Source organism: Lissotriton helveticus, chromosome 1_1 (assembly GCF_964261635.1).
Source record: "Lissotriton helveticus chromosome 1_1, aLisHel1.1, whole genome shotgun sequence".
NCBI lineage: Eukaryota > Metazoa > Chordata > Amphibia > Caudata > Salamandridae > Lissotriton > Lissotriton helveticus.
In genome coordinates, this window is record NC_136057.1 from 485,974,037 (window position 1) to 485,999,328 (window position 25,292).

A 25,292-nucleotide genomic window follows, 5' to 3' on the forward strand; every position below is an offset into this window, starting at 1 on the left:
CCTGGCCAAAGAGAAGCTTGCTCGTGCTAGAGAGCATAGAGAGAGTGGGTTAGAACCCACTGGTGGCAGCAATCTCCCTAAGGATAAAGATAGGTCCTATGAAAATAGACTCCTAAGCAAGATTGTGCCCCCCTATAAAGAAGGGGATGACATCCACAAATGGATTACTGCTTTGGAGAGGGCCTGCAAAGTGCAGCAGGTACCCCAAAGTCAGTGGGCAGCAATCTTATGGCTCTCCTTTTCTGAAAAAGGTAGAGATAAGCTCCTCACAGTTAGTGATGGGGATGCTAACAACTACTCTGTCCTGAAGAGTGCTCTGATTAATGGGTTTGGCCTAACCACTGAACAATATAGATTGATGTTCAGAGATACCCAGAAGACACAGACTCAGGACTGGACTGATGTTGTTGATTGTGCCACTAAGGCTCTGGAAGGCTGGTTATTGGGAAGTCAAGTTAGGGACTATACAGGATTGTATAATTTGATCATGAGAGAGCAAATCCTTAGCAACTGTCAAAACCAGCTATTGCATCAGTACCTGATTGACTCTGATCTGACCTCTCCCCAAGAATTGGGAAAGAAGGCAGACAAATGGGTCAGAACCAGGATCAAGCAGAAAAACCAGAACCAAGCGGGTGATCAGAAAAAGGCAGACCAGAAGGGTAATGAGTAGAAACAAAAAGACCAGAAGTCTTCACTAGGCCCCCAAAAGGCACAGGGGGAGGGTGGCTCCAAAAAGAACAAACAGAAACAAGAAGGTCCAAAGAAGCCCTGGTGTGGATACTGTAAATCAGTCTCTCACTGGTTTAGTGAGTGCACCAAGAAGGGCACAGTACCAACCACCATTGCCCCTAAGGCAACTGTTCCCCCTAGTCCAGCTGTTAGTGGTGGTTCCCAGCAAAAGGGTGTAGTAGGTTTAACCCTGGGAACTGAGGTGTACTCTGGCCTAGTCAGAGTACCAACTCAGGCTGTTCTTGTCTGTGATGGGGACATAGCAACGTCCGCTACTGTAAGTCCCAGTAATCTGAGCAAGTACAGACAGACACCTTTTATTAATGACAAAATGGCTCAGGCCTACAGGGACACATGTGTCCGTGTCACTATGGTGACACCTAACTTTGTGAACCCTGACCAGATCATACTAGGTGAAACCTACCTAGTGACCAACGCTAGCAATGCCACTACCTCCCATAGTATGGCAGTTGTTAACTTCTCCTGGGAGGGATAACTGGCCTCAAAAGAGTTGTTGTGAGTTTAGACCTTCCAGTAGAGTGTCTGAGGTGGAGTATAGGACCCATGCAGAAATGCTGAGAATATCAGCACATGTCCTTGCTGTGACCAGGTCACAGGCCAAAAAGTGCTTACCTGAACAAGTGCTGGATCTTGGAACAATAGACCAGACACTATCCAAGATAAAGAGCAAGAGGGTTAGGGCAGTGCCTTCCCCCCTGCCTCGGGTTGAGGATCAGCCCTCCCAGGAGGATGATTCTGAGATCCAAGAGGGAACTGTCCTGGAAGAACTTGAACCTGATCAGGTTGAGTTTCTTGGGACAGGGGGCCCTCAAGGGCAGATCTGAGGCAGGCTCAATTAGATTGTTCCTCTCTTGAACCCCTCAGACAGCAGGCTGCTGTGAATGCTCAAGGTACCCATAAAGTGTATTGGGATGATGGGCTCCTTTATTGAGAGGCTAGAGACCCCAAGCCTGGTGCTTCCAGGAGGTTGGTTATTCTTCTGCAATTTAGGGGCTTCCTTCTTACCTTGGCCCCAAACAGCACCTGGGCACATATTTATACTGGTGGTAGTGGATCATGCCACCAGGAATCCAGAAGCTATTGCCCTGAGGACAACAACAGCTCCTGTTGTGGCAAGAGCCCTACTTGGAGTTTTCTCCAGAGTGGGCTTTCCAAAGGAGGTTGTCTCTGACAGAGGTGCAAACTTCATGTCAGGATATCTAACTGCAATGTGGAAGGAGTGTGGTGTCAACTATAAGTTCACCACCCCCTATCACCCACAGTGCAATGGGCTTGTGGAGAGATTCAACAAGACCCTCAAAGGGATGATAAAAGGGTTACCTGAAAAGCTGAGGCGAAGATGGGACATCCTTTTACCCTGCCTTCTGTTTGCTTACAGAGAGGTCCCAAAAAAGGGGGTTGGCTACAGCCCTTTTGAGCTTTTGTCTGGGCATCCTGTAAGAGGACCCCTATGTCTTTTGAAGGAAGGATGGGAGTTACCTCTCAAAAAACCTAAACTTGACATAGTGGACTATGTACTTGGTCTCCGCTCCAGGATGGCTGAGTATATGGAGAAGGCTTCCAAAAACCTTGAGGCCAGCCAAGAACTTCAGAAAGCTTGGCATGACCAAAAGGCTGTGCTGACTGTGTACCAGCCAGGACAGAAAGTATGGGTGTTGGGGCCAGTGGCCCCAGCAGCACTCCAGGACAAATGGTCTGGACCCCATACAATAGTTGAACAGAAGGGAGATGTCACCTACTTGGCAACATGACTGCAGACAAGTTCTTCAGTCCTTCAGACATCTGTTTTCCCTGACCCCAAGTCAGACAAGCTGGTGCACCCATGAGGTGGACACTGGTGAAAGTCTGCCTGTGAATAGTAAAATCTACAGGCAACCTGACCATGTCAGGGACTGCATTAGGACAGAGGTCCAAAAGATGTTGGAGCTGGGAGTTATTGAGCCCTCAGAGAGCCCTTGGGCCAGTCCAGTAGTCCTGGTGCCAAAACCTCACACCCAAGATGATAAGAGAGAGATGAGGTTTTGTGTGGACTACAGAGGTCTCAATGCTGTCACTAGGACAGATGCCCACCCCATCCCCAGAGCAGATGAGCTCATTGATAGATTGGCTTCTGCCAAGTTCTTGAGCACATTTGACCTGACAGCAGGCTACTGGCAAATCAGATTAGCTGAGGATGCAAAAGCCAAGACAGCATTTTCGACCCCAGGAGGACATTATCAATTTGTGGTAATGCCCTTTGGTTTGAAGAATGCACCTGCCACTTTCCAAAGGCTGGTGAATCAAGTTCTCACAGGACTGGATGACTATTGTGCAGCTTATCCTGATGATATTGCTGTCTTTAGCTCCACCTGGGAGGATCACCTGGTCCACCTGAGGAATGTTTTAGAGGCTCTGCAAAAGGCAGGCCTCACTATCAAGGCTACAAAGTGCCAGATAGGGCAGAGCAAGGTTGTGTACCTGGGCCACCTGGTAGGTGAGGGTCAGGTTCAACCACTGGAGAGCAAGATCCAGACCATCAGAGACTGGACTCCTCCAATCACCCAGACACAGGTCAGAGCTTTCTTGGGCCTGTTTGGGTACTACAGGAAGTTTGTGAAAAACTATGGGTCCATTGTGACTCCACTGAATGACCTCACTTCCAAAAAGATGCCAAAGAAAGTTCAGTGGACAGTTAGCTGTCAGAAGGCATTTGATGACCTGAAGCAGGCCATGTGTACTGCACCTATTCTGAAAAGTCCAGATTACTCCAAAGAGTTCATAGTCCAAACAGATGCTTCTGAGTTGGGTGTGGGAGCTGTACTTTCACAACTGAATATAGATGGTCAAGACCAGCCCATTGCTTTCATAAGCAGAAGGCTGACCCCTAGAGAGAAACGTTGGTCAGCTATAGAGAGGGAGGCCTTTGCTGTGGTTTGGGCCCTGAAGAAGCTGAGGCCATACTTGTTTGGCACTCACTTCAAGATTCAGACAGATCACAAGCCCCTCCTATGGTTAAATCAGATGAAGGGGGAAAATCCCAAACTTCTTAGGTGATCCATTTTCTTACAGGGGATGGACTTTACAGTGGAACATAGACCTGGGACTGACCATGCCAATGCAGATGGACTCCGATATTTCCACTTAGAACATGAAGCCTCAACTGGTCAAGGTTAGTTTAATGTCCCTAAGTTTGGGGGGGGGGTTGTGTAGTAGAGTATGTTCTGCTTCCTATGGTCACCCCACGTTTTGCTTTTGCTTTACTGGTTTTCGACTTAGATGTGGCTGTGGACCTGCTAATCAGACCCACAGCCCAGATGCACTCTCTCTAAATTCACACCATGTACTCTAAGTACATCCACAATTGGGAATTGGCTCACCTTATCAGCCCCTGTAGAAGTGTACCCTAGGTACTCAGGGCATAGGTGTAACCAAGGCCTACCAGGGGATGCAGCATGTATTATGCCACCCCTGGCTGGCCACTCAAACTGACACAACTGGCTGATCACTCAGCTGGGGCAAGGTCGTGTAATCACCCCTTGCTTAGGTATAGTATTCCTATATCTACCCTTAAATATAGACACACAGTAACCTATAAGTCACTCCTATGGCAGGCCTTAACAATCCTGGAAGCAGAGTGCTTGGTTATGTGTGAGATGGTGCTCTAGCATGAGCTGAGCCTGTCTGCAGCTTTCGGAACCATGCCCTTATAGCTGTTCTATGATATTGCCATACCATATACTCTTAAGTGCATTATGAACCTCGCGGTTAAATGCTAACTTTGGTTTGGCTTTATCCAAACATGTCGTGTAAGGTGTCATACCCTTTGGAATACTACCCCCTCGCCAATTCTGGCGACGGGGGTAGCATTCCACCCTTCTAGAGGGAGAAGACATGTTGTAGCTGACTATCCCGGTTAAAGTTAACCAGAGCCCCAGCGTCACAAAATGGATGCTGCTGCCACAGACACAAGTCTGACCTCCTGCTGCTGGGAGTCCTTCCAGCGAGGGAGGCCTGGACAATAGGTTTCCTGCCTGGAGAGGTGCGAGCACCACCCCAGACAGGATTTTGTGTATTGGGACATGGAGGGCTGAAAAGAAGCAGACACTGCCTGGGGCACACTAGGTGCTCCATGCATAGCCCAGTTCAAACCGGTGCTGGGGCACTCCAGCGCCAGCTCTGGCGCGAAACTGGACAAAGGAAAGGGGGTGTAACCACCCCCCTTCCTGGTCCCACCCATAGGAGGGACCTAGTGAGCAAACCAGCCCCCTTTAATTGTATAAAGGTAGGAGCTGACCCAGGAGACTTTAGATTAATCCTGATGAAACTTTGAAACGAAACTCTGAACCCTTCGACATTCAACCGGCTTGACATTCAACTTGTGAATCTCCCTTGTGGCCAAGGAGTGACCACCCTGGGAAACCAGGCACCATCCAGCAAATCGACGGCTTGCTTTGTCCTTGTTCCTGCCGGAACTCGAGCGCAGAACCTGACCTCGACTCCAGGACTCCTCTGACCCCACTGCATGACTCCAGTACAGCTGAGCTTCGTGGAAGGTGTCGGAATCCGTGGAACCAGGCAACTTGAAAAGTCTTCAACTTGCTAACAGCGCAGCTCCTGAGGCATCCTCGAAGCTGTGCCCTGGGGACTGAGACACCCCGACACCGAGCTCCACCTGCACCGAAGACCAGCCCTCCACACTCCACGAGATCTGCGTGGGGCCCTTCTGCTTGTGTTCTGCTCAACGCATTGTCCGGTTGCTGGCCCGTTGGCTAGTAGCCCTCTGACGACGACTCCTTTGAAAATCCATTGTTGGTCTGGTTGCTCCTGACTGGCCCTCGCTTCCCTGAAAAGGTGAAGTACCTCAGACCCTCCTGGTCTGCACCAGAAGCCTTTTGTGTATCCTGCGTGGGTTGCCTTTGCTTAGGCTTGTTGGCTCCAATCTCGAAGTCGACCCCATCATCTGCGAGAACCTTCGTGGGACAGCTCCTCTCCAGCACCTGGTCATCCTCGACGACTCCTGGTCCGCGTGGCTGCAACGACAAGCTTCACATCTGCACCTGATTGCTCCTCGACGACGTCTGGTTCCTCCCTGTTTCCACCCGGTCACTGGCTAGCGACCTAGACTCTGTCCCCTCTGCTTTCAGGTCCTCTTCATCCTAGATCCACCCGGACATCTTCCTCCTGGTCGCCTGCAGCATCTTTCTTCACGGCTCCATAGAGAACAACGACGAACCCCGACACACTTTGGCACCTATGCACCCGCAGCCCGTGGGTGAGGTAACGCGAGTACTTCGGTGCTCCAGTAGGGATTGAGTATCCTAGTGTCCAGATTTCCTAGTTGTTTTCTCCTAGCTAGACCGGAAGTGTCCTAAATCTTCATTTACTTACCTTCTAAGTTCCCATTGACTTAACATTGACTCTCGCGTGAGTGTACTGACACTGCACGCGCCGCCTGTGGGCCTCCCACTCCTAACCTAAGGGTCAGATAGTGTAGCCCCAGCGATTCCCAAGGCCCTAGGCCTTCTCCTTTACCGAGTCGTGGTCCTTATACCACTTACTTAGTATATGGTTTTACGCGCCCCTAGGGCCTAACTGTAAATTGTGCTATTTAAAGTATTTCTAAGTATAACTTGTTATGTGCTTTTGCCTCTGATCTCATAAAGAGTTCAGAGGAGTGTGTTAGTGAATAAATACATATATATTTTATATATATCCTGTGTGGTGTCCTTTCATTTGGTATTCAAGGGGTTACATGTGGTAAAACAGCTGGCTTTACACGCCCTCAAGAGTCTTTTAGCCTAAGACTGTTCTGTCCACGCTACCTCTAGGATAGCTGGTCTATAAGGTTGACTTACAACCATCACCATAAGGGTTGTTTGGACTGGTGCAAGGTAATCACTAGAACTAGTGAGTACCATATATCAGGCCAACTTCTCACAGCGTTGACCTGTTTTGTCATGGAGAGAGTAGAGTCAAGGATGAACCCAAGGTTGCGTGCGTGGCCGGGTAATGTTGGGGCTGTTCCCAGTGCGGTCGGCCACCAGGAATCGTCCCAGGCCGAGGGGGTGGAGCCAAGGAGGAGGACTTCCGTATTGTGCAAGTTTAGCTTCAGTCGGGTTCTTCATCCATTCTGCGACGGCTTTTATTTCTTCGTGAAGGTTGGTTTTGGCGGTGAGGGGGTCCTTGGTGAGGGACAGGAACGGCTGGGTGTCGTCGGCACAGGAGATGATGTTGAGGTCATGCAGTCGGGCGACGTGGGCGAGTGGTGCCATGTAGATGTTGAACAATGTTGGGCTGAGGGATGAGCCCTGGGGTACGAGGCAGATCAACTTGGTGGCTTCAGGGCAGAAAAGGGGGAGGCGGAGGCTCTGGGTTCTGCCGGAGAGGAAGGAGGTGGTCCAGTCAAGAGCCTTGTCTTGGATCCCAGCATTGTGGAGGCGTGTGCGTAGGGTGCACTGGCAGACAGTGTCGAAGGCGGCTGACAGGTCCAGGAGGATGAGGGCCGCGGTTTCTCCGTTGTCCAGCACGGTCCTGATGTCATCGGTGGCGGCAATGAGGGCCGTTTCGGTGCTGTGGTTGCTGCGGAACCCGGACTGGGATGGGTCCAGGATGCTGTTCTCCTCCAGGTAGCGAGTCAGTTGTCTGTTGACGGTCTTCTCAATGATCTTCGCCGGGAACGGGAGCAGGGAGATGGGCCGGAAGTTCTTGAGGTCCTTGGGGTCCGCCTTGTTTTTTTTTAGCAAGGAGTTGATCTCGGCGTGCTTCCAGCTCTCTGGGAAGGTTGCTGTCTCGAAGGAGATGTTGATGGCTTTCCGGAGATGGGGTGCGATGGTGGTGATGGCTTTGTTGAAGATGTGGTGTGGGCATGGGTCTGACAGAGATCCGGAGTGGATGGTGTTAATGATTTTGATGGTGTCGTTGTCTTTTATGTTGGTCCAGGAGAGCAGGGGGTCGGTGCGGATTGTGGCCGTGGGGACGGAGGTCTCGGTGGATTTTGTGGCAGTCGTGATGTTGAAGCTGTTGTGGATGTCTGCGATCTTGCGATGGAAGAGAGTGGCAAGGGAGTCGCACATGTATTGCGAAGGTGGGATGTCGTTGGTGTTGGAGCTGGGGTTGGAGAGTTCCTTCACGATGTTGAAGAGCTCTTTGCTGTTGTGTGCGTTGTTGTCTAGGCGGTCTTTGAATGAGGCCCTTTTGGCGGATCTGATGAGGTGATGGTGTCTGCGGGTGGCGTTCTTGTGTTCAAAATGCGGAAAGGGGCAACGTTGGAGCTATATTTTTGATAACAGTTCTAAATTTCTATTACTTCCTTTAAATATGTTAACACTATTTTCTCTCTTGCATAGAAGAAACCATGTTGACTGCCCAGAATACCACTTAATAAATACCAAACATGATCTTTACATTTCAGCCGTATACATATGCCCCTCTTAACCTCTAAACTACATCTGAAATTAGGCTTTGTGATGGTTGCTTTTATGACACAGTCAGTGGCTGGGTTCCAATTATATGTGGTACTCTTGCACAAGCCACCTAATCTAGAATATATTCATACCTACGTTTTCTCCAGGGACTATAGAGCCAACATTCGGCTATAAAGGCGAATGTTTCACCTGCACATTTAACTACCTGACATAATCCATCATGGCATCCGTTCATTTTCTCAAAGATGAGAATGGAATAGAGTCTTAGATTTTTACAGCTTGGAATGACACCTGCAAAATGGTTTGCAACCGTATGCCTGGTCCAGCTGGTCTTCTGTGCTGCTGCATAATCTCGATTCAGAAAAGGGGGTGGTGATGAACAGAGTGTCTGAATTAAGCAGACCACTCTTACCCAGTCCAAAGATCAGGGCTTGATCCATCACCGTTATTTATCTCACTGCCCCATCCCAGCTCAGAACCTGGCTATATGCAAATTAGTCTGTCCCTGGCCCAGTGCATCATGGGAACAGGGCAGACCAAACTACCAAGCCAATTCTTCACCAGAAAGGAGACAAGCTACCGGGGGCTGCATAATCTCAACATAATGGGCTAGTTTACAAAAATTCTTAAATTGTGTCAAATATTCTTAATTCTATGACTTACATTTGTAATAGTAAAGGTGTACATTTGATTAATTTCAGTGGACTTCCATCCGCCACAAGTATGTCAATACTTTATGTAGAATTTGAGGTAGCACATGCAAACATGCCAAGAGTAATGTGTTAATTTTAAAGTGCTGCTATTGCACAATGTAATAATAATCAGTTTTCGACTTCAGAAAGATGAAAGTCTGAGTCATCGGAGCCAGCATTTTACATTTTGACACGCAGGTCACAACAGATATCAGTGAGAGGTTTCCTCACTAAACCAAGATGAATTTACATATTGCTCATCCCTAATTTCTTTCTGCCTGTCGTTTTTGCTAGCTTTGCATTCTGTAACTTTTTTAATGAAAATGTGCTTTAATATCCTTAAAAGGCTTAACAAATTAATGCAAATACGTACAGAAGTGTAGTGAAAGTTGTTATAAGCATGCTGTTTTTTTTTATTAATTGTCATATTTTTCTATTATGTGTAGAACAACCCGCAGTGACATGTCTAATTAACGTTAAATCAAAACCAACAACCTAGGCCTGAGAAATTATTGGATACATAGATTCTCAATATGACATCAATTCTATACACATAATTCCAGTTCACACCATGCCACATAACTTCTCTAAACAAATCCACGCCACACCACTCAATTCCACAACTAACAATTCCAATACAACCCACATAATTACACTTCACACCACATACAATACACTCCATAAAACATGTTTGTTTTTGTGTACCCTTCATTTTAAGTCTCCTGTTTATCTATGTAATGTTCTATTCTGTAACACTTTTCTCTTGTAACGTAACTGGTGCTATTGTACAGCGCTCTGACACCTTCGGGTAATGTCCGCGCTTTATAAAAATGCACTAACTAAAAATAAATAAAACATGGTTAAAAGACACTGTTATTTACAACACCAATAGCTCTAATTCAAGCAAACGCGAGACCGGTTGCATTTCCAAAACTTGTTTGAGCTGGGGAGTGGATACAACGTTGTGTCGCCATGCATAATCACAACAGGGGTATTACAGGTTTTTCGAAACAAACTCCAGAACTTTGCATTAGATAAAAGGAGCAATGTCTGAAATGCACACGTTTATACGGACGCGACTAACTTATTCAACCTATGCTAAACGAAGGCATGCTGCCACTAAAGGCATTCAAATATCAGACATAAGCAAAAAGAAGACAAATGAAAACCCGGACGAAAGTTGGACAACCCTTCTATTGTTATTCAATGTTGCTTTCTGTAATGCTCCTCTAACTCTAAGCAGATATTCTCCGCTCTCTTTGCAGTCTACTCCCATACTTTATTCCCCACTTTAGTTTACACTGACTGCAACCCATGGCAGAACGAAACATGGGGATGGGCGTGGCTGGGAAGGTGGTCAAAGAGCGGAAGCATAATCTTCTTTCAAGCTCTTGCATGAGCGTCAGCCATCTTGGAATTGTGTTCGTGTAGCTTTTACTCGCAAAAAAGTTTCGACAGGAACTTTAATTATAGAACTTTTTCCCAGTAACTAAACAACAACAAATTAATATATATATATATATATGCTATATCGTTTTTGGAATCTGTTTATTTTTGAGACGTGTACCTGTTTAATTTTATTTAAGAAATGCTTCGAATTTCAACAGTGAAAGTGTTCTTCTAAAATATCGTTGCAACGTTTTAAAGACGTGGAATTTTGCATCGCTGTGCACTTTACCATTGAAATGAATCGTGAGTATAACAGAGACGCTGCATTGTAACATGGCCGCCATATTAAAATGCTCCTCTGCTTCTTTGCCAGGCATGAGACACTTTCAGTTTCAGAGCGGAACCTTCTGTCTGTTTCTTGCTGTCCTGTTAGGAATTGGTTTACGTGTTTGACCCACGTGTTGCTTTGCACCTTATGCCTAGTTTATGTTTCCTTGCTGACTATCTGCTATTTGTGGATGTTGATGTCCCAGGATGGATGTTTTAGCCGCTGAGTTCGGGAACCTGACTGCAGAGCAGATCGTAGCTCCTATAGATACTGTGGAGGTGAGAAACAATCTACAGTTCATTCTGAGCTGGGAGAACAGTATGAAATTATCAAATTTCCATTTACATGCTGTCCCATTTTTGTCATGGATAATTTCTTAGGTGTGTCGTATAACCCCACCACCCCAGTAAGAACCCGTGTCACTCCAAGTACTTGCATTGCAAAACTCTGTCATTTTACAAGGAAGGTTTATGTGCTTTATGATTGGGCCAGTGTGGCATTGAAGGACCCTTGCAGAAGGGATGTCTAAATTATGAAACAAGACGATACAAGGTGTGTGTTACATATTAAGTACCCGTCTTACAGAGGCAAAATAAATGTGAACTGTTTAATATTCCGGTGATTTATTTAAATATTTGCCGCGTTTAGAACATACTGTGAAATAACTACTGCTTTGAGAACAGTGTTTCTTGTGTTTACTCACAATTTAGATTTAACTATATGAAGTGTTTCGTTCCTATTGCTGACACAAGCCTATTTCCCAGTCCTTTCAGTTGGGAATGTTAACAACATCAAGGCGAAGTTGTCACTTCTTAAAATGTCTAAAAACGCAGTGAACAGCTAAAGTCCAACTCGAGGGCGCTGTTTTAAGGGACTGCAGTTATCTAGGCACCACAGATCGCGGAGAAGGCATTAAGGAACAGAGGGTGGCTACAACCTGTGGTGTTTTCCAAACTAAAAACAGATGCTTTGGGCAGCTGTTCTTGTGGTGTTTGAAGCTGTGAGTGACCGCCGGGGCGATTAACCACCACACTGGTGTCATGGGTGCCAGGTTCTGCGGATGCACAGAAACTACATATAGTGGAAGTAGCCAGTCAGCGGTCCGCATAACACGGTAGTAGAGGGTTTCTATGGACTTTGCAAAGGAGAAGAGTGCTGGTAAAGTGAGGTACAGAGGAAAGGAATTAATAATTTGTGGGGCGGCTGCCATGGTCATCTTGGTTGGAGGACAATCAACGTGGGGCCGCAGGAAGTCCGGCTGAGTGGAGAACATTATGACCAGATGTTGGGGGTGAAAAGGGAGAGGAAGGAAGAAGACAACCAGTCCACAATTCTACAACAGAGGGCCAGAGAAGTGCCAATTATGTATTTTAGTAAAAGGGTGAGTGAAGCAGACCATCGAGGAAAAGGACCAGACAAAGGGGGGAATGGTAAATACCCTTCGGTCTCTCTATTGGAAACTCTATGAGGAGAGTACAAGGGATTAGGCGATAAGGGCGAAGGGAGATCGGCCAGAGCAACACGGGGAATATTAGCTGATGGTCTTTCTGTCTCTCCACAGGCAAATGGAAATTACATTGTCACTGCTAGAGCTGCCATCGGATCACAAGGCAATCTTCCAAAAAACTCAGGTTGCTTTAAATAAAATAAACCTGTACCTATAGAGATCACCACCACTGAGTACTATCTATGTGTGAAGGAGGACCATTCAGTGCACCCCTAATATTAGTTATCTTCATCGTACCAAGTTATTTTCGGTGAAAAACACATAAAACGTACTGTAGGAATGTTATAACAATCATTAAAATGTAATCAGGCATATAAAAATATATTGTATACATAGCATTTCACCATGTGGAGCCATGCGGAGATATTCTACCCGTAAACATCTGTTAACAATATATTTTGTATCTTGGAATGAGTGCAATGCTGTACAATTATACAGCTCTATGCTGCCTTTTAGCCAGGTTTGTGCTATAGAAATACCATATACATATGTATAGGAAACACTAGTCTTTGGTGTGCATATTTATAACGCATCACATCTTTCAGAGATTAACTGAATGCTTAACTAGTTAACCTATAAATAAGCTTTGATAATGTAGGGAACTGAGTTTTTGTTGCAGAACCCCCCACAGTTTGCCTGGTATTTGGTGCAACGTTGGCAGAATTGTACTGGGTTCCTGCTAACATGGTCCCCAGTACCAGTGTTCTTTCCCTAAAAACTGTGCAATTGGTCCCCCAATTGGCAAAACCTTTACCCCCCTCTGCGAGTCCCTAGTAAATAGTACCCTGGAACCTAGGGCTTAAGGTACTAAGGCGGGTCCCTAAGGGCTTCAGCATGAATTGTGCAACTCTAAGGGACCCCTCACAAAGCACATGCAAGACTTCCATTGCAGGCCGCGTATCTTGGTGCAGCCAAACGTGAAAACACAAGATGTCACTCATCCACACTCTAAGCCTGATAGAGTATTCATTTTGTAATCATATTGAGTGCTCCCTTGTGTGTGGACACAGCTATGTCTCTCTGGCGAGCTCTAATAGGAGTAAAACTCGTGCCAGTGACTGCTTTTATTTATTGCAGGTTGGCTTGGATAGTATTTTACCAATCCCAAGCTGTAATATTGTACCTGGAGTGGTAAAAGGCTTTTGTCAATTTTCAGCTCAGTGTGCATGGCACTAGCTAATTCTATACTTAAAGACTTTGCTGCAAAAATGTCAAAGGACTTTGTCACTTTTCTGGGTCAGTGTGGATGACACTCTGATAATCCAATGCTTAAAAACAATGTTAGAAAAATAGACATGAGAAGTTTTACAGTGTCGGCGGGGGTGTACAGGGTTCCAAAAAAAGGAAGCTGCTCTCCAACCTAAATCTTGGGAACTACGCAGAGTTCCTTACCTAATTTTTTTTGTGTGTGTATATTATATATGTGTGTATATGTCTTGCATTGTGTGACAGTGACTTTATAACACTTTTGTTCTTTTGAACTTTTTGTTAACAAAGCTGCATTTACATACTGTTAGCTATGGCAGGACTTCCACTCTGTAGCTCCTCACCCCCACTATGTCTCCCCTCTGCGGTGTAACCTCCTCCTGTGCTGTCTGAAAGAAAACAATAAATTACTTAAATTGTTTCAGACTTTATAGGCGCATGTGGAAACTAGAACATGCCCTTTAGGGAGAGGATGTAGCCTTACGGCTAGAGAGGTCAACCTCAAAACTGGGGAACTGGGTTTGAGTCTCTTCAACAACGCTCAACTTCCTGTGATTCTGGGCAAATCACTTAATCTCCCTGTGCCTAACAAAAGCTAATGTGTCCACCTGTAACGAAACTGGTGCTCATGTAAAGTGCTCTGACACCTGATGTCTCGTGTCTAGTTCGTGCTATATAAAATTCCCTCCTCCCCACTCCCCCAAATATAACTTTCAAATTTTGCTTTGCAGGATGACTTGACCTTTGTTCAATTAATCAAGACATGTAGTTAAAATTTAGAAAAATGATGGGTCACTAAGACCGTCTTCTGGACCAGGGGACTGTCCAGGGAAATCCGGGATGTGTGGTAACCCTAAGTAGAATTCTATATTTTATCCAATAAATTAATGCTTCAATACTGATCTTATAGTTGACAGTCTTGTCGAAGTCAATGTAAATTGGTAGGGTTGGGGTGTACTTTGAAGAATCTGTTCATAAGCAGGGGTGTGGAATTTAATAAAATATCTACTTGTCCATGGAGCAGGCTGCTTAATAAATCTATTTGTTCTGTAACAAAATCCACTTGTCCCCTTTGTGCCATGTAATGTGGCAACAAATTACACAGCTATCTCATTATATAAGAGTTCTGATATAGCCTCTCTGATTATGCCATGGTACATATCATAGTAGTGTTTGAATACTAGCAATTCCCTTATGCTGCTATGTTTCTACAGGTATACATCGGGGGCTGAAGGTAGTGGTAAGCAATAGTTCCAGGGTTGGAATGCCCTTTTTAGTCTGTGCAAACCTACTAATGTGCGTGTTTTAAGGGTTTTCGACAATTCTTCTCTAATCATTTCCCATACTGAGAATGGTTGGAAATTTACTACTGACAGTGGCAGAATTAAAACTTCTTCCAGGGTTGGGAAAAAAGTGGTTGGAGGAAAAGTGAACTTGAAAACTTTCAGATTTTCACATAAGCAAATCTACACCTACATATTTGCTCATGCTAAAATGCAGTTCACAAATATTTTCTGGGAGTACTATTTCTTGGCCTACTTCTGTAAATTCTTGTGAATTCTGTACATATGCACTTAATGCAAGGTTATATACCATTGATGCACTTTTGAGAATTTCTTTAACAATTGGGCCTCTAATTAGGCCTGGCATTAACCATGGCCTTTTGTTTTGTTTTTTATTCTGTCTCTCTCTATCTGTCTGTCAGCTGGCGTCCCTGTAAGTGACAGTATTCTGCTCTTTTAGAAGAAGCCTATTGGCACACAAAGTAGTTTTGTTCAGTGCCCAGAACCGCTGTGGCAATGTGTGCTGAGACCAACATTTTTTTTTGCTTTTGCCAATGCTTGTTAGAATGGTGAGGACCCAGCAGCTCCCACACTGTTAAGGTTTTACAAAAACCATGCCTAAACAAGTCACGCCTTGACAAAACCAAAAGGCTGACCACCAATTTCAGACCCACAAGCTTTGCCAATGCTTGTTTATTTTTGTTTAACATATTTGTATTTAAACTGGTTACACAGATTTTCCATTCTGAATATTTTTGGGAAATACTATCATACATCAACATGTTACTAAATGATGCTGCAAAGTTACGGTACCTAAAATCTTACAGTAGTTTAGCTAAATGTTTTCTTTTCTACATGCATTTCTTTGTGAACGTTTTATTTTGAAAGCAAAGAATCATCACTCTTGCTTTCAAGCTTCTGCTAATATTTGCATATAATCAGAGAGCATTCTGGGTGCATTATACAGAGCCTCATATTACTAAACTTTGAAAGTGTGTGTATACTTTTATACTGGAACCACCGTCAGTAGTGTAGGCTGAGCTTAAAACATTTACTTTTAGTGCTCACCCTAATAATGAAGGCTTTGCGTTAATGTACCATATATACAAGTTTGAACAGCAGTAACACACATATTACATATAACACAAATTTTACCTTAATTGTTGAGAATGTCCTTCCCTGATCCACAATGTGCTACTGTAAACTGGCAGCAAAGGGTTTGTGCTGCAGGGGGTTGGGCCTACTTGTCCCAAGGACAAAATGCACATTAAAAAACTTGTTGCCCTTGACCCCAAACAATATGTCCCGGAGTCGGGCTATAGGAATTCCACATCCCTGATAAGTATATTTAATTTGGTAGCTGATATATCCCCTCTTTAGTGTTCCCCATATCTTCACACTATATATTGCTGCACTAACTACCTTTGCGTTGAAGCCCTGTTAGCATACCTTGCCAAATATCTTCTGAAAGCACTGCATCTCTGGCATACAATTGTCACACTCTTGCTAAGCTCCCTATACCATTTTGGGTCTTCCATCATATAAACAGCAAAATAATCACATTTGAGACCTGCTTCTGATTTGTGGAATCTAGAGAAATGTTCTTCTTAAAAGTCTGTGGGGATTTATGCCCACATGCATCAAGCGTTTTTGCATTCGCAAACGGTGCCAATCGCAAAATTCGGCCGTTTGCGAATGCAAAAACCTTTTTTGGGATGCATAATTTTTTTCTCCATTTTTCGCATTTCAGGAATCGCAATTTTTTGCGATTTCTTAAATTGCTATAGCATTTAAGAAATCGCAAATTTTGCTATTTCTTAAATGCTATACATGATTTTTTTTAAATTGCGATTCGCAATTAGGAAGGGGAAAATTACCATGAAGTAAACCTTCATGGTAATTTGCGAAAATATCGAAACGTGCCCTCGAGGTGAGATCCCGGGTCAACGGTCCCTTCACTGAACGCGTAAAGGCAGGATTTACCCGCGTTTACTCGGAGTCCCGAGACATCAGCAAACGTGTGCAGTAGCTGGGCTAGCTGCTCCGGTATGCGCCCCACATCCCTCACAAACACCAACAGGTCGTCTGCGTAAAGCGATACCTGATGGACGGGGTCTCCCATCGGGATGCCATCACCGAGAGTCTGCCGTATGGCCACAACCAGGGGCTCGATGGCCAACGCGAACAGTAGTGGGGACAGAGGGCACCCCTGCTGGGTGCCTCGGCTCACCACTACCGCCTCTGAGATGTAAGGGCCCAAGCGCACTCGAACTACGGGGTTCCAGTATAAAAGATCAACCATGTGCAGGAATTCCATGTCAAACCCATAGCGCCGCAGCACTGCCGACAGGTAACCCCATTCTAGGCAATCGAACGCCTTCTCCAGGTCTAATATCAGGCACCCTGCCCTAGACTACTCCCGCGAGGCCTCAGCCGCCACCCTAAAGTATCTCCTAAGGTTTAAGGACGTGGTTCTTGCTGGTACAAACCCATTTTGGTCTGTGTGTATTAAATGGGGGACCACCGGTGCCAACCGTTCCGCGAGCACCTTAGCGAAGACCTTATAGTCCACGTTAAGCATCGCCAATGGCCTATATGAGCCCAGGGCTGTGGGGTCCCTATCGGCTTAGGCGTGGAAACCAGAAACGCCTCCCGCATAGAGAGTGGCAATGAGCCGTCCTCTACCGCTGTAATGTACAACTTGTGAAGTAATGGTGTCAGGATTTCCCTGTGCGCTTTATAGTATTCAGCAGGCAGGCCATCCGGCCCCAGAGTCTTCTCGGATGCCATAGACTGAATCGCCTCTCCGACCTCTTCCAATGAGAGAGGCACACAGAGTGTCTCCCTCTGCTCTTCGGAGGCCACGGGTAAGTGGACAGAGTCCAGGTATCCCTCCAAAACGTGCCTTGGGCCGACGCCCCGGGCCCTGTACAGCTGCGTATAAAGATCAGTCAAGGCATGGTGAATTTCGCGCTGCGTGTACACCATTTCTCCCCTTGCCGTGCGGAGAGCTCCTATTCAGACCCTCCAGCATTTCGCGATTTCGCGATTTTACCGCGAAATCGGCTAAGGAGAGCAATGACCGCAATATTTCCCAATATGGCCGCGAAAAATGCTCTCTTAGCAGATAGCAAAACACGAGGAGTGCCTATTGGCAGTAAGTACACACGTCATTACGTGCGGCAGTACAGCCTTAATAGCAGCTCCCTGAAACATTACAGCCAATAACAACTAAAGTACACGTACTTTGAACATGAGTTTGTGATGTATAAGGATGTTGTTAGAATACAAAAAGAAGGGCCCAAAGGGAAGCTGAGGCGAAAGAAGGGGCAGAGTGGGTACGAAAAACACGTCTCCCCTGTCCAGGTGTTTCTCAGGCATGTCTTGGGCGCGGAAGAGTTTGAGACCTTTAAATAAAAGGGTCAGTGCGCACGCGTTCATCAGCAAACCCAGGCTGTGAGAATGTGAATGGGAGAGGGAAGGGGCAGGGAGGAGGCCTCGAATCGTCACAGACGAGCGCTTACATTTTCTTATCACGTCCTACCGGTGCTTGTATTTTGGGTCTTTTTTTTAGGGCGGGGGAGGGGGGGTCGACTTTCTTTATATTTCTCTGGCCATCTGCCCTATCGGTCCAATTTGTTACAGCATAAAACCACAACAACACATAAAACGAGCAAACACATGACCACCACCTGAAAATGCAATACGAAATGTGAAAATATTCTATCCACACATTGCTACCCCCACAAATCTTCTTTGCTTATGCGGTGGTAAAATGTGCTCGCACCAAGCACTGCTTTACCTCAAGGATTTGGAATAGAGCCAGACTCGTTTTTTTGTGATCTGCCCCTTTTCTCTTAGCACACACCAACAGGTGGTGTATCTGCACTGCACAAACCAGCACATATAATATTTTATTTCTATTGCCCACAGCCGTAAAATAAGCAGGGTATCCCACCGCAAAAGGAGCTTTTCTTTCTTCCAGGTGGTCTATTGTTTTAATAAACATTTATATTGCGTTGTCCTTTTTAGGATCAGTGTGCATTTTTATGATCGTTTAAGTTCCCTTTGACATCTTGATGCTGGAGCAAGCTGGCATTCATTCTTTAAAACTTGTTGCCTCTCTCTATTTTTGCTCATATCTATCAGGGTGATATGGTGTGCCATTGCTCCAGTACCACAGCGCTAGCACCAGGCAGCAGATTAAGGGCCTGATTACTGATGGACCGCAAAATGCAGATGCAAATTGTACACCTGTTAATTTGAGTTATCTCGGGGTGCACATATTAGTGAGTGTGCAGTTTGCTTCCAATTAAAGTTTGCATTTTCAGGATTGTGGATTAGCATACAGTTTGTACAAGATTCTAACAATTAGTGGGTGTGCTAAGTGTCATTTTTGAGAAATCTGCTCCTGCAGTCTATACCATTCTTATCCTGATGCAAATTGCAGACACAAACTCTTGAGTTGAATGCGATTAGTCCCTAATTTATAATTGCATTTTGGGTGCAAACATAAGTCCCCCCCCAAAAGAGGATTTTAAGCATGATCGTGATCGGATCCTCCATAGGTGGTGTTCCTAACTTTTTTTATTCCACTGGTAGTTCCAAACTGCCATAGGTACAATGTGTGATACTCCACAAGTATGGGTGTGACACAAAATGAACGTAAATGTCTGAATCATTATGTTTAAAAAGCACTCTCAGATACTTTATACATACCTATTTCAAAGTTAAATACTCTGTTAAATCAGTTTACATTGACTTAAGGCTGAAAAGTAATGATTAAGAGTAAAATAAAGTGCCGCAATAATGCCGCAAAATTTCAATTTTTGTGCCGCTAAATTTCTAATTTTGTGCCGCAAAATTTGCAACTCTATGCCGCAATATCCTGGGGGGTCTGCCTATTGGAGCACCGCGACCCTCCCGCTGTATCAACCAGACCAGTAGTCGGCCTGCTCTGTCCGCCCTGGCATGAGTTTTGGCCGTGTACGCTGCGTAGATGTGACACCTCAACCTCTCCAAAAGCACTGCATGCCTGGCGCGAAGGTCTCCCAGCCTGTGCGAGTGCCCTCCCTCACCTTCCCCCTCCCACTCATATTGTAAGAGCTCAGCCTCCAGGCGCACCAGAGAGGTGGAGAGCGTTCTGCGTATATTCCACGTGGCACCCATACAGTGCCCCTGTACAGCCACTTTGTGTGCATCCCACTCTACCATTGCATTACTCGCAGTCCCTTCATTGGCATCAAAGTATGTGAGGATGGCTGTGCCCAGCGATGAGCGGAACTCCGCATCCTCCAGCGCAGCAGGCTGTAGCCTCCACATAGGGACAAGTGGGCGGTCCGCCTCCCAGCTAATCTGGAACCACAGGGGGTTATGATCGGAGTGGGTTCTCCCCAGATACTCTGATTTTGCAATAAGTGGGAGCAGAGACTGGGAGCCCACCATCCTATCTAACCGGACATGCAAGGTCCTTTATCGCCCAGTGGGATAGCCAGTTCTGGAACGCTTGCGCATTGGATGCTACCGCTGCAGCTCGGACGGGGGGAAAAGATCGGTCCAGGTGTACATTCAGCACCACATTGAAGTCCCCGCCAAGCAGCCAGGGGAGGCCAGCATACGGGTGGAGGACCTGGGTCAACTGCGCTAGGAAGGAGGGTTGGTCGATGTTCGGGGCGTAAAGTGATTCTAGGAGGACCTCCTGGCCATTCAGCTGCCCCCCCACTAGGGAGTACCTGCTGTCCTGGTCCACCCTCGTTTCCTTGCAAATGAAGGGGACTCCCACCCTTACCCATATCAGGGTGCAGCGTGCATGTGCAGAGAAGACCGTATCGTATATTTGCCCCCTGCGAGTTTATCAAGTTCTGTCTGGGTCATGTGGGTCTCCTGCAGGAGGGCAATCCCAACCGCGTGCCTCTGTAGGTAGGAAAAGGCAGAGTAGCGTTTTGATGGTGTGTGCATACCACGTATGTAAATGTAAATGTAAATGTAGTTGAGCTTATATAGCGCACAGCTACCCGCAGTGGGTTTCCCGGCGCTTGCTTAGGGAACCCTTCCTGGTATTCCCCTGTGAGATAGCAGGGTATCCACAAGGTGAAAGTCAGGCATCCCGCCGCGAGGGGCCGTTGTGGAGATTAAGCAAGCTATTGCCCAGAGTCGCAGAGTGTGAACCCGTGAGTCGAGGAGGCACCGGGGCGAGAATTATCGAGTCCGTGGAATTTTTAGCCCAAGACCCCGCCAAGGCGGGGAATTGAACCCTGGTCCAGGACCGATCTCAGCTTCCGGGTCTGCTGCCTCTAACCCCTGAGCCACACTTCTCCACAGTTCCAAGTCACTATGTTAGTGTGTGTCTGGATGCGTCGCACTAGCACAGGTCAGAGGGGTCGCCTGGGGGAGGGGGGCAGTAAGTGCTGTCCAAGGGGGGAGTATCAGTGTGCCGCAACTTAAACATAACAACAACTGCAAATAATGCAACTAGTGGGGCGAATCCCTGAAGGGGCATACGTCCAAACCTCAAAGTGAACCACTAATGGTGAAGTGCTAGTCCAGTGTAGTAGCTAGTGGGGTGCGTGTAATGTCAGCAACTAATCTACACTACGCCCCTATCTCAAGCCTCCTGTGCTCTCGAGGTGTGCAGTGAATCACAGGCTGGTCAATCGCGCAGGTTCGGTGCGGACCACAGCTGCGGGAGCTTGCGAGCGCAACATCTGCGCGGCGCATCCCACCCTCTGACCAGAAAGGCAAGGCTCAGAAATTCACATGCAGCACATCAAATAACAGAAAACGCACTCCGCATATGACACAATTCAACAGCGTGTGCGTAGACACATTAAAGAGATACGATGTACGGAGCACCCTGGGGCATGGGCCATGAGAGGGCGTATCACATGATCTGGTCCGCCGTTTGAGGCGTCACTACTGGCATGTTCAAGTCTTCGGAGAACACGGTGGATGGGGACGACGAACCACTGGTTCCTGGGTCGCTGCGTGCCTGGATCTCCAGGTGGGTATTATTGTTTGCTGTCCCAAGGGTCGCCACTGCCTCAAGAGCTTCCTGTCGTTCCATTCTTATCTTTTCTGGACTAGGCGCAACTGGGCCGAGGCCTGTGTCCCGGCGAGCCCCCCGCCCTCTGCGTCGCCTCGATCTCCTCTCCTGCCAGCCACCTTCCTGTGGGTCTTGTTCCTTTCCATTGCCCCGTCTCCTCCAGCCAGTCCCAAAACATCCAATGGGGCATCGAAGGTACCCTCCTTCGAGACCACACAGAGGCAAGAGGGGAACAACAGAGAGTAAGGCAGCTCTAGCTCCCGCAATTGTCGTTTCACCGCCATGTAGGTGCCCCTCCGTCTCTGAACCACTGCTGTATAGTCTGGGAAGAACATCACCCGACCATTTCCCACCGTGAAGTCGCCCAGGTTCCTGGTTTCGCGGAGCACCACGTCGCGATCTCGATAATTAGGGAGTTTGAAGAGGAACGGGCGAGGCCGAGCCCCCGGCCGAGGCTTCTGCGCTGGCACTCTGTGCGCCCTCTCCACCACAAATAGTGGCTCCAGCACCCCATGAGGCAGGAGTTCGTTCTCAATGTACTGCTCCGGGTTTTTGCTCTCCTCGCCCTCCGGAAGGCCCACCACACAGACATTGTTTGCGCCGAGAGCGCCCTTCCGCGTCCTCTATGCGGTCTTCAAGCACGTGGACCCGGTCAATCATGTCCTGGAGCGCTACAGTGTGGTGTTGCACCACGGGCTGGAGCTCTTGGAGTGTTTGACTCTGCACGGCAACCAAATCCGCTAACTTACGATGGTCGGCATGGAGGAGAGTGAAGTCCGACGTGACTTTGTCAATCCGTGCCTCTAAGGACACTTTTGTTTGCTCCAGGGTGGTGCCGATCCGCTCCACCGCCGCCAGCACAGAGTCCATCTTGACCGCAAGGGCCGCCGCCTGAGGCTCCATGTTGTCACTCTGGTGCCCCATGGGAGGGCCAAGACCATCAGCTTTCTGTTGTCTATTTTGTGATTTGTATTTGTCCCTTAACCGGCCCATCACCAGTTGTTGCGCTGTAGGCATCCGCAGAAGTTCGTTGAGTTGGGCAAGCGCAGCCAGCCACAGGCCCCCTGGTTCCAGGCCTCCTCTCAAAGGCTGAGGAGTGAGGGGTTGGCCTAACGGCTAAGGCGCTCGACCTCGGACCTGGGGATCTGGGTTCGAGTCTCGGTAACGACGCCAAAAACCCCCTGTGATTCTGGGCAAATCACTTAATCTCCCCGTGCCTAAAATGAAAGTGTGTCCTCATGTAACGTAACTGGTGCTATGTAAAGCGCTCTGATAACTGATTCAGTTCGGTTCTAGTTCGCGCTATATACAACTCCGCAAAAAAAAAAAAAAAAAAAAAAAAAGTCTCTGCACCAGTCCTATGGCAACGCCAGCAGCAGGAGGGGAACCCCATCCTCCCTGGAGTTGTCGCCGCTGCTGTCAGGGGTCTTGTTGCGATTTGTTAGTTGCCGACTCTGGGGATAGCTTAGGTTGCGGCCCTTCTTCTCGGCACAGCACAGTGGTTTTCACTTCCTCCGCCGTCACTAGGCGCTACCCCTCTGGTTTCACCTCATCGTTAAACACCTTCCTACCCCCCCACTGGCGCCTCCAATCAGTGAGCGCTTCAGTTCCGCAGAAGGATGAGCTCAACACGCCCAAGGATACCTTCGGCCGCCCAGTGCCCCCACTACATGCAGTGCAGTTCTCGCACTAGGGGATATGTCGCTCCCTCTACAGTTTGTCCAAGATGGTGCTGTCTCCAAGATGGCGCCCAGGTCCCAATGTACCAGGTCACAGCCACTCAATCCTTGCCAGCAGGCCTCACCCCAGCACCTCCGAGTACTATCCACACATCAGAGTCTCAATCCCTTGCACTAGCATGCTGCCCCTTCAATCACAGCTCCAGGCGCAGTACGACGCCTCGCTTACGTGCCTGCCATTAGAGCCCCTAACTGCTTCCAGCTTGTGAGGGCAGCCGCCGCAGTCTTTCCCAGTCACCAGCTCGGTCTCTCTCCGCAGCTCCACCGCGTCATCCACCAGCAGCGGCAGCAGTCACAGGCCGCATCTCCACATCGGGCTAGGTCAGATTCTAGACCCGAGCTGCCTTCAAGCTGGCTGGCGCCGGGACCTCAGACAGCGGGAGTAGCAGCCACGCCCTGTGTCCCCAAGCTCACCACCGCTGCTCGCTTCGTTCGTCGCCCCAGGCCACAGCACTGCACCGTCCGACCGACTGCAGAGTGTTGTAGTTCTATCTAGGACTCTAAATTCGATAGTCCTGATTTATGCCCTTATGTGGTTATAATAAATAATATCCTTATAAAGGCATAAGAATCATATCCATATTTAGTCCTAGCCCATGCTGTCCAAATTAAGCAAGGCTACTTCCCCAGGCTCCTAGAAAGTACAACGAGTTCTGTAAACAAACCAAACCTCCAGCAACCTGGGAATTCCCCATTGCTTTTGTTTTGATTTCGTCCTAGAACTCCTGTGAGCACTCTAAGAACGGCCAGTTCTTAGTGACATCTTCATTGATGTCTTATGTCCAACCTTACGTCAAAACCCGGCACCTTTCAGGTATAAATATACCAACGTTGCCTTAAGCAAAGACACGGTGGTGGTTTTGGAGCAGAGCGGCTATCTACTTGCCCGAGAGCCCAGCTGATGCGAGAGCCCACGGAAGCCGCCCCTCCTCTTTGACGCACTGAGAGAGACGCTGTCTTTTCTCCTGCCGAGAAATCCAGCTCCGGTGTTTCCAGATACCCTCGCGGGTTACTGGGATATCGAGTCCTGAGAGAGAGATACCAGACCTCCTGCTTTCTAATATCCAGGTACGGAGCTGACTATACCCTTAAAGAGAATTCTTGATTCAGATTCCTTGGCAAAACCAACTTAACTTAAACTGCTACTTACTTACTCCTTCCCACGTATTAGGCTTAGGTCAGGTACACCGGGGTAGGCGTATTTAGAAGCACCAGTTGAGTAATGTATATTTGTATGTATATATTTTATCCATTTTAAAGAAACATATGGCTAAGAAACCATATCAATGCTTTTACAGTATTATTTTATAATACTCCTTTTACTGTACGCACTTTACTTTATGCTAAGTATTGCAATTATGGCAATTCATTTCTCTTGCATGAGAAAGAAGACTGCTCAATAAATAACACCTTTTATTGAAAACGCCCGTCTCTCTTTTCTCTGCACTCTGGTGAAACTAAGTATGCACACTTGACTGAGTGAAATAGCTGTCTATTGTTTTCACACAACTCTAGAGATACTCTCTTATTCTGAGGGAGCAAAGTTGTCATGTTATATGGTTGTCAGAAGCTAATCCCTTCTTGTCTATCCAGGGAGGTTAAACTCCTCCTCGTTTATTCGAGAAAGTTCCTAGTGACCTCTGAGCTAGCTGGCAAACCTTAAGTCTAATATAGTCAGTAGAGACCTAGGCGACCTCAGTCCTACGTCTACACTGCTGAATATATCATTCCAATGCGCAGAGCCTATTGGGAATATAGGAACTACACTACATGGCGCCCAACGTTTGGTAAGGCGATAAATCTAACGCAAGACGTTAGAGTAACTCAGTCGTGCTTTTTCACACAGACCCCTTTTCCCGTAAATACTCCAAAAGACGTCTGGAGTGGGTAAAAGGTTAAAATCCGCCGGAACTTAGTAGGAAGAGATTCCTATGTAAAGTTTTTGGTTTA

General features: G+C 47.1%; 1 protein-coding gene across 1 annotated transcript in view; it reads left to right on the plus strand.

Moving 5' to 3' along the window:
• Window positions 1–10,635: 10,635 nt before the first annotated feature.
• POLR3B (RNA polymerase III subunit B) overlaps window positions 10,636–25,292 on the plus strand; it is a 943,591-nt gene continuing 928,934 nt past the window's right edge. The window contains exon 1 of the mRNA XM_078673925.1: window positions 10,636–10,843. Coding sequence (XP_078530051.1) covers window positions 10,772–10,843 — 72 coding nt within the window. The 5' untranslated portion in view covers window positions 10,636–10,771. The remainder of the gene's footprint in view (window positions 10,844–25,292) is intronic.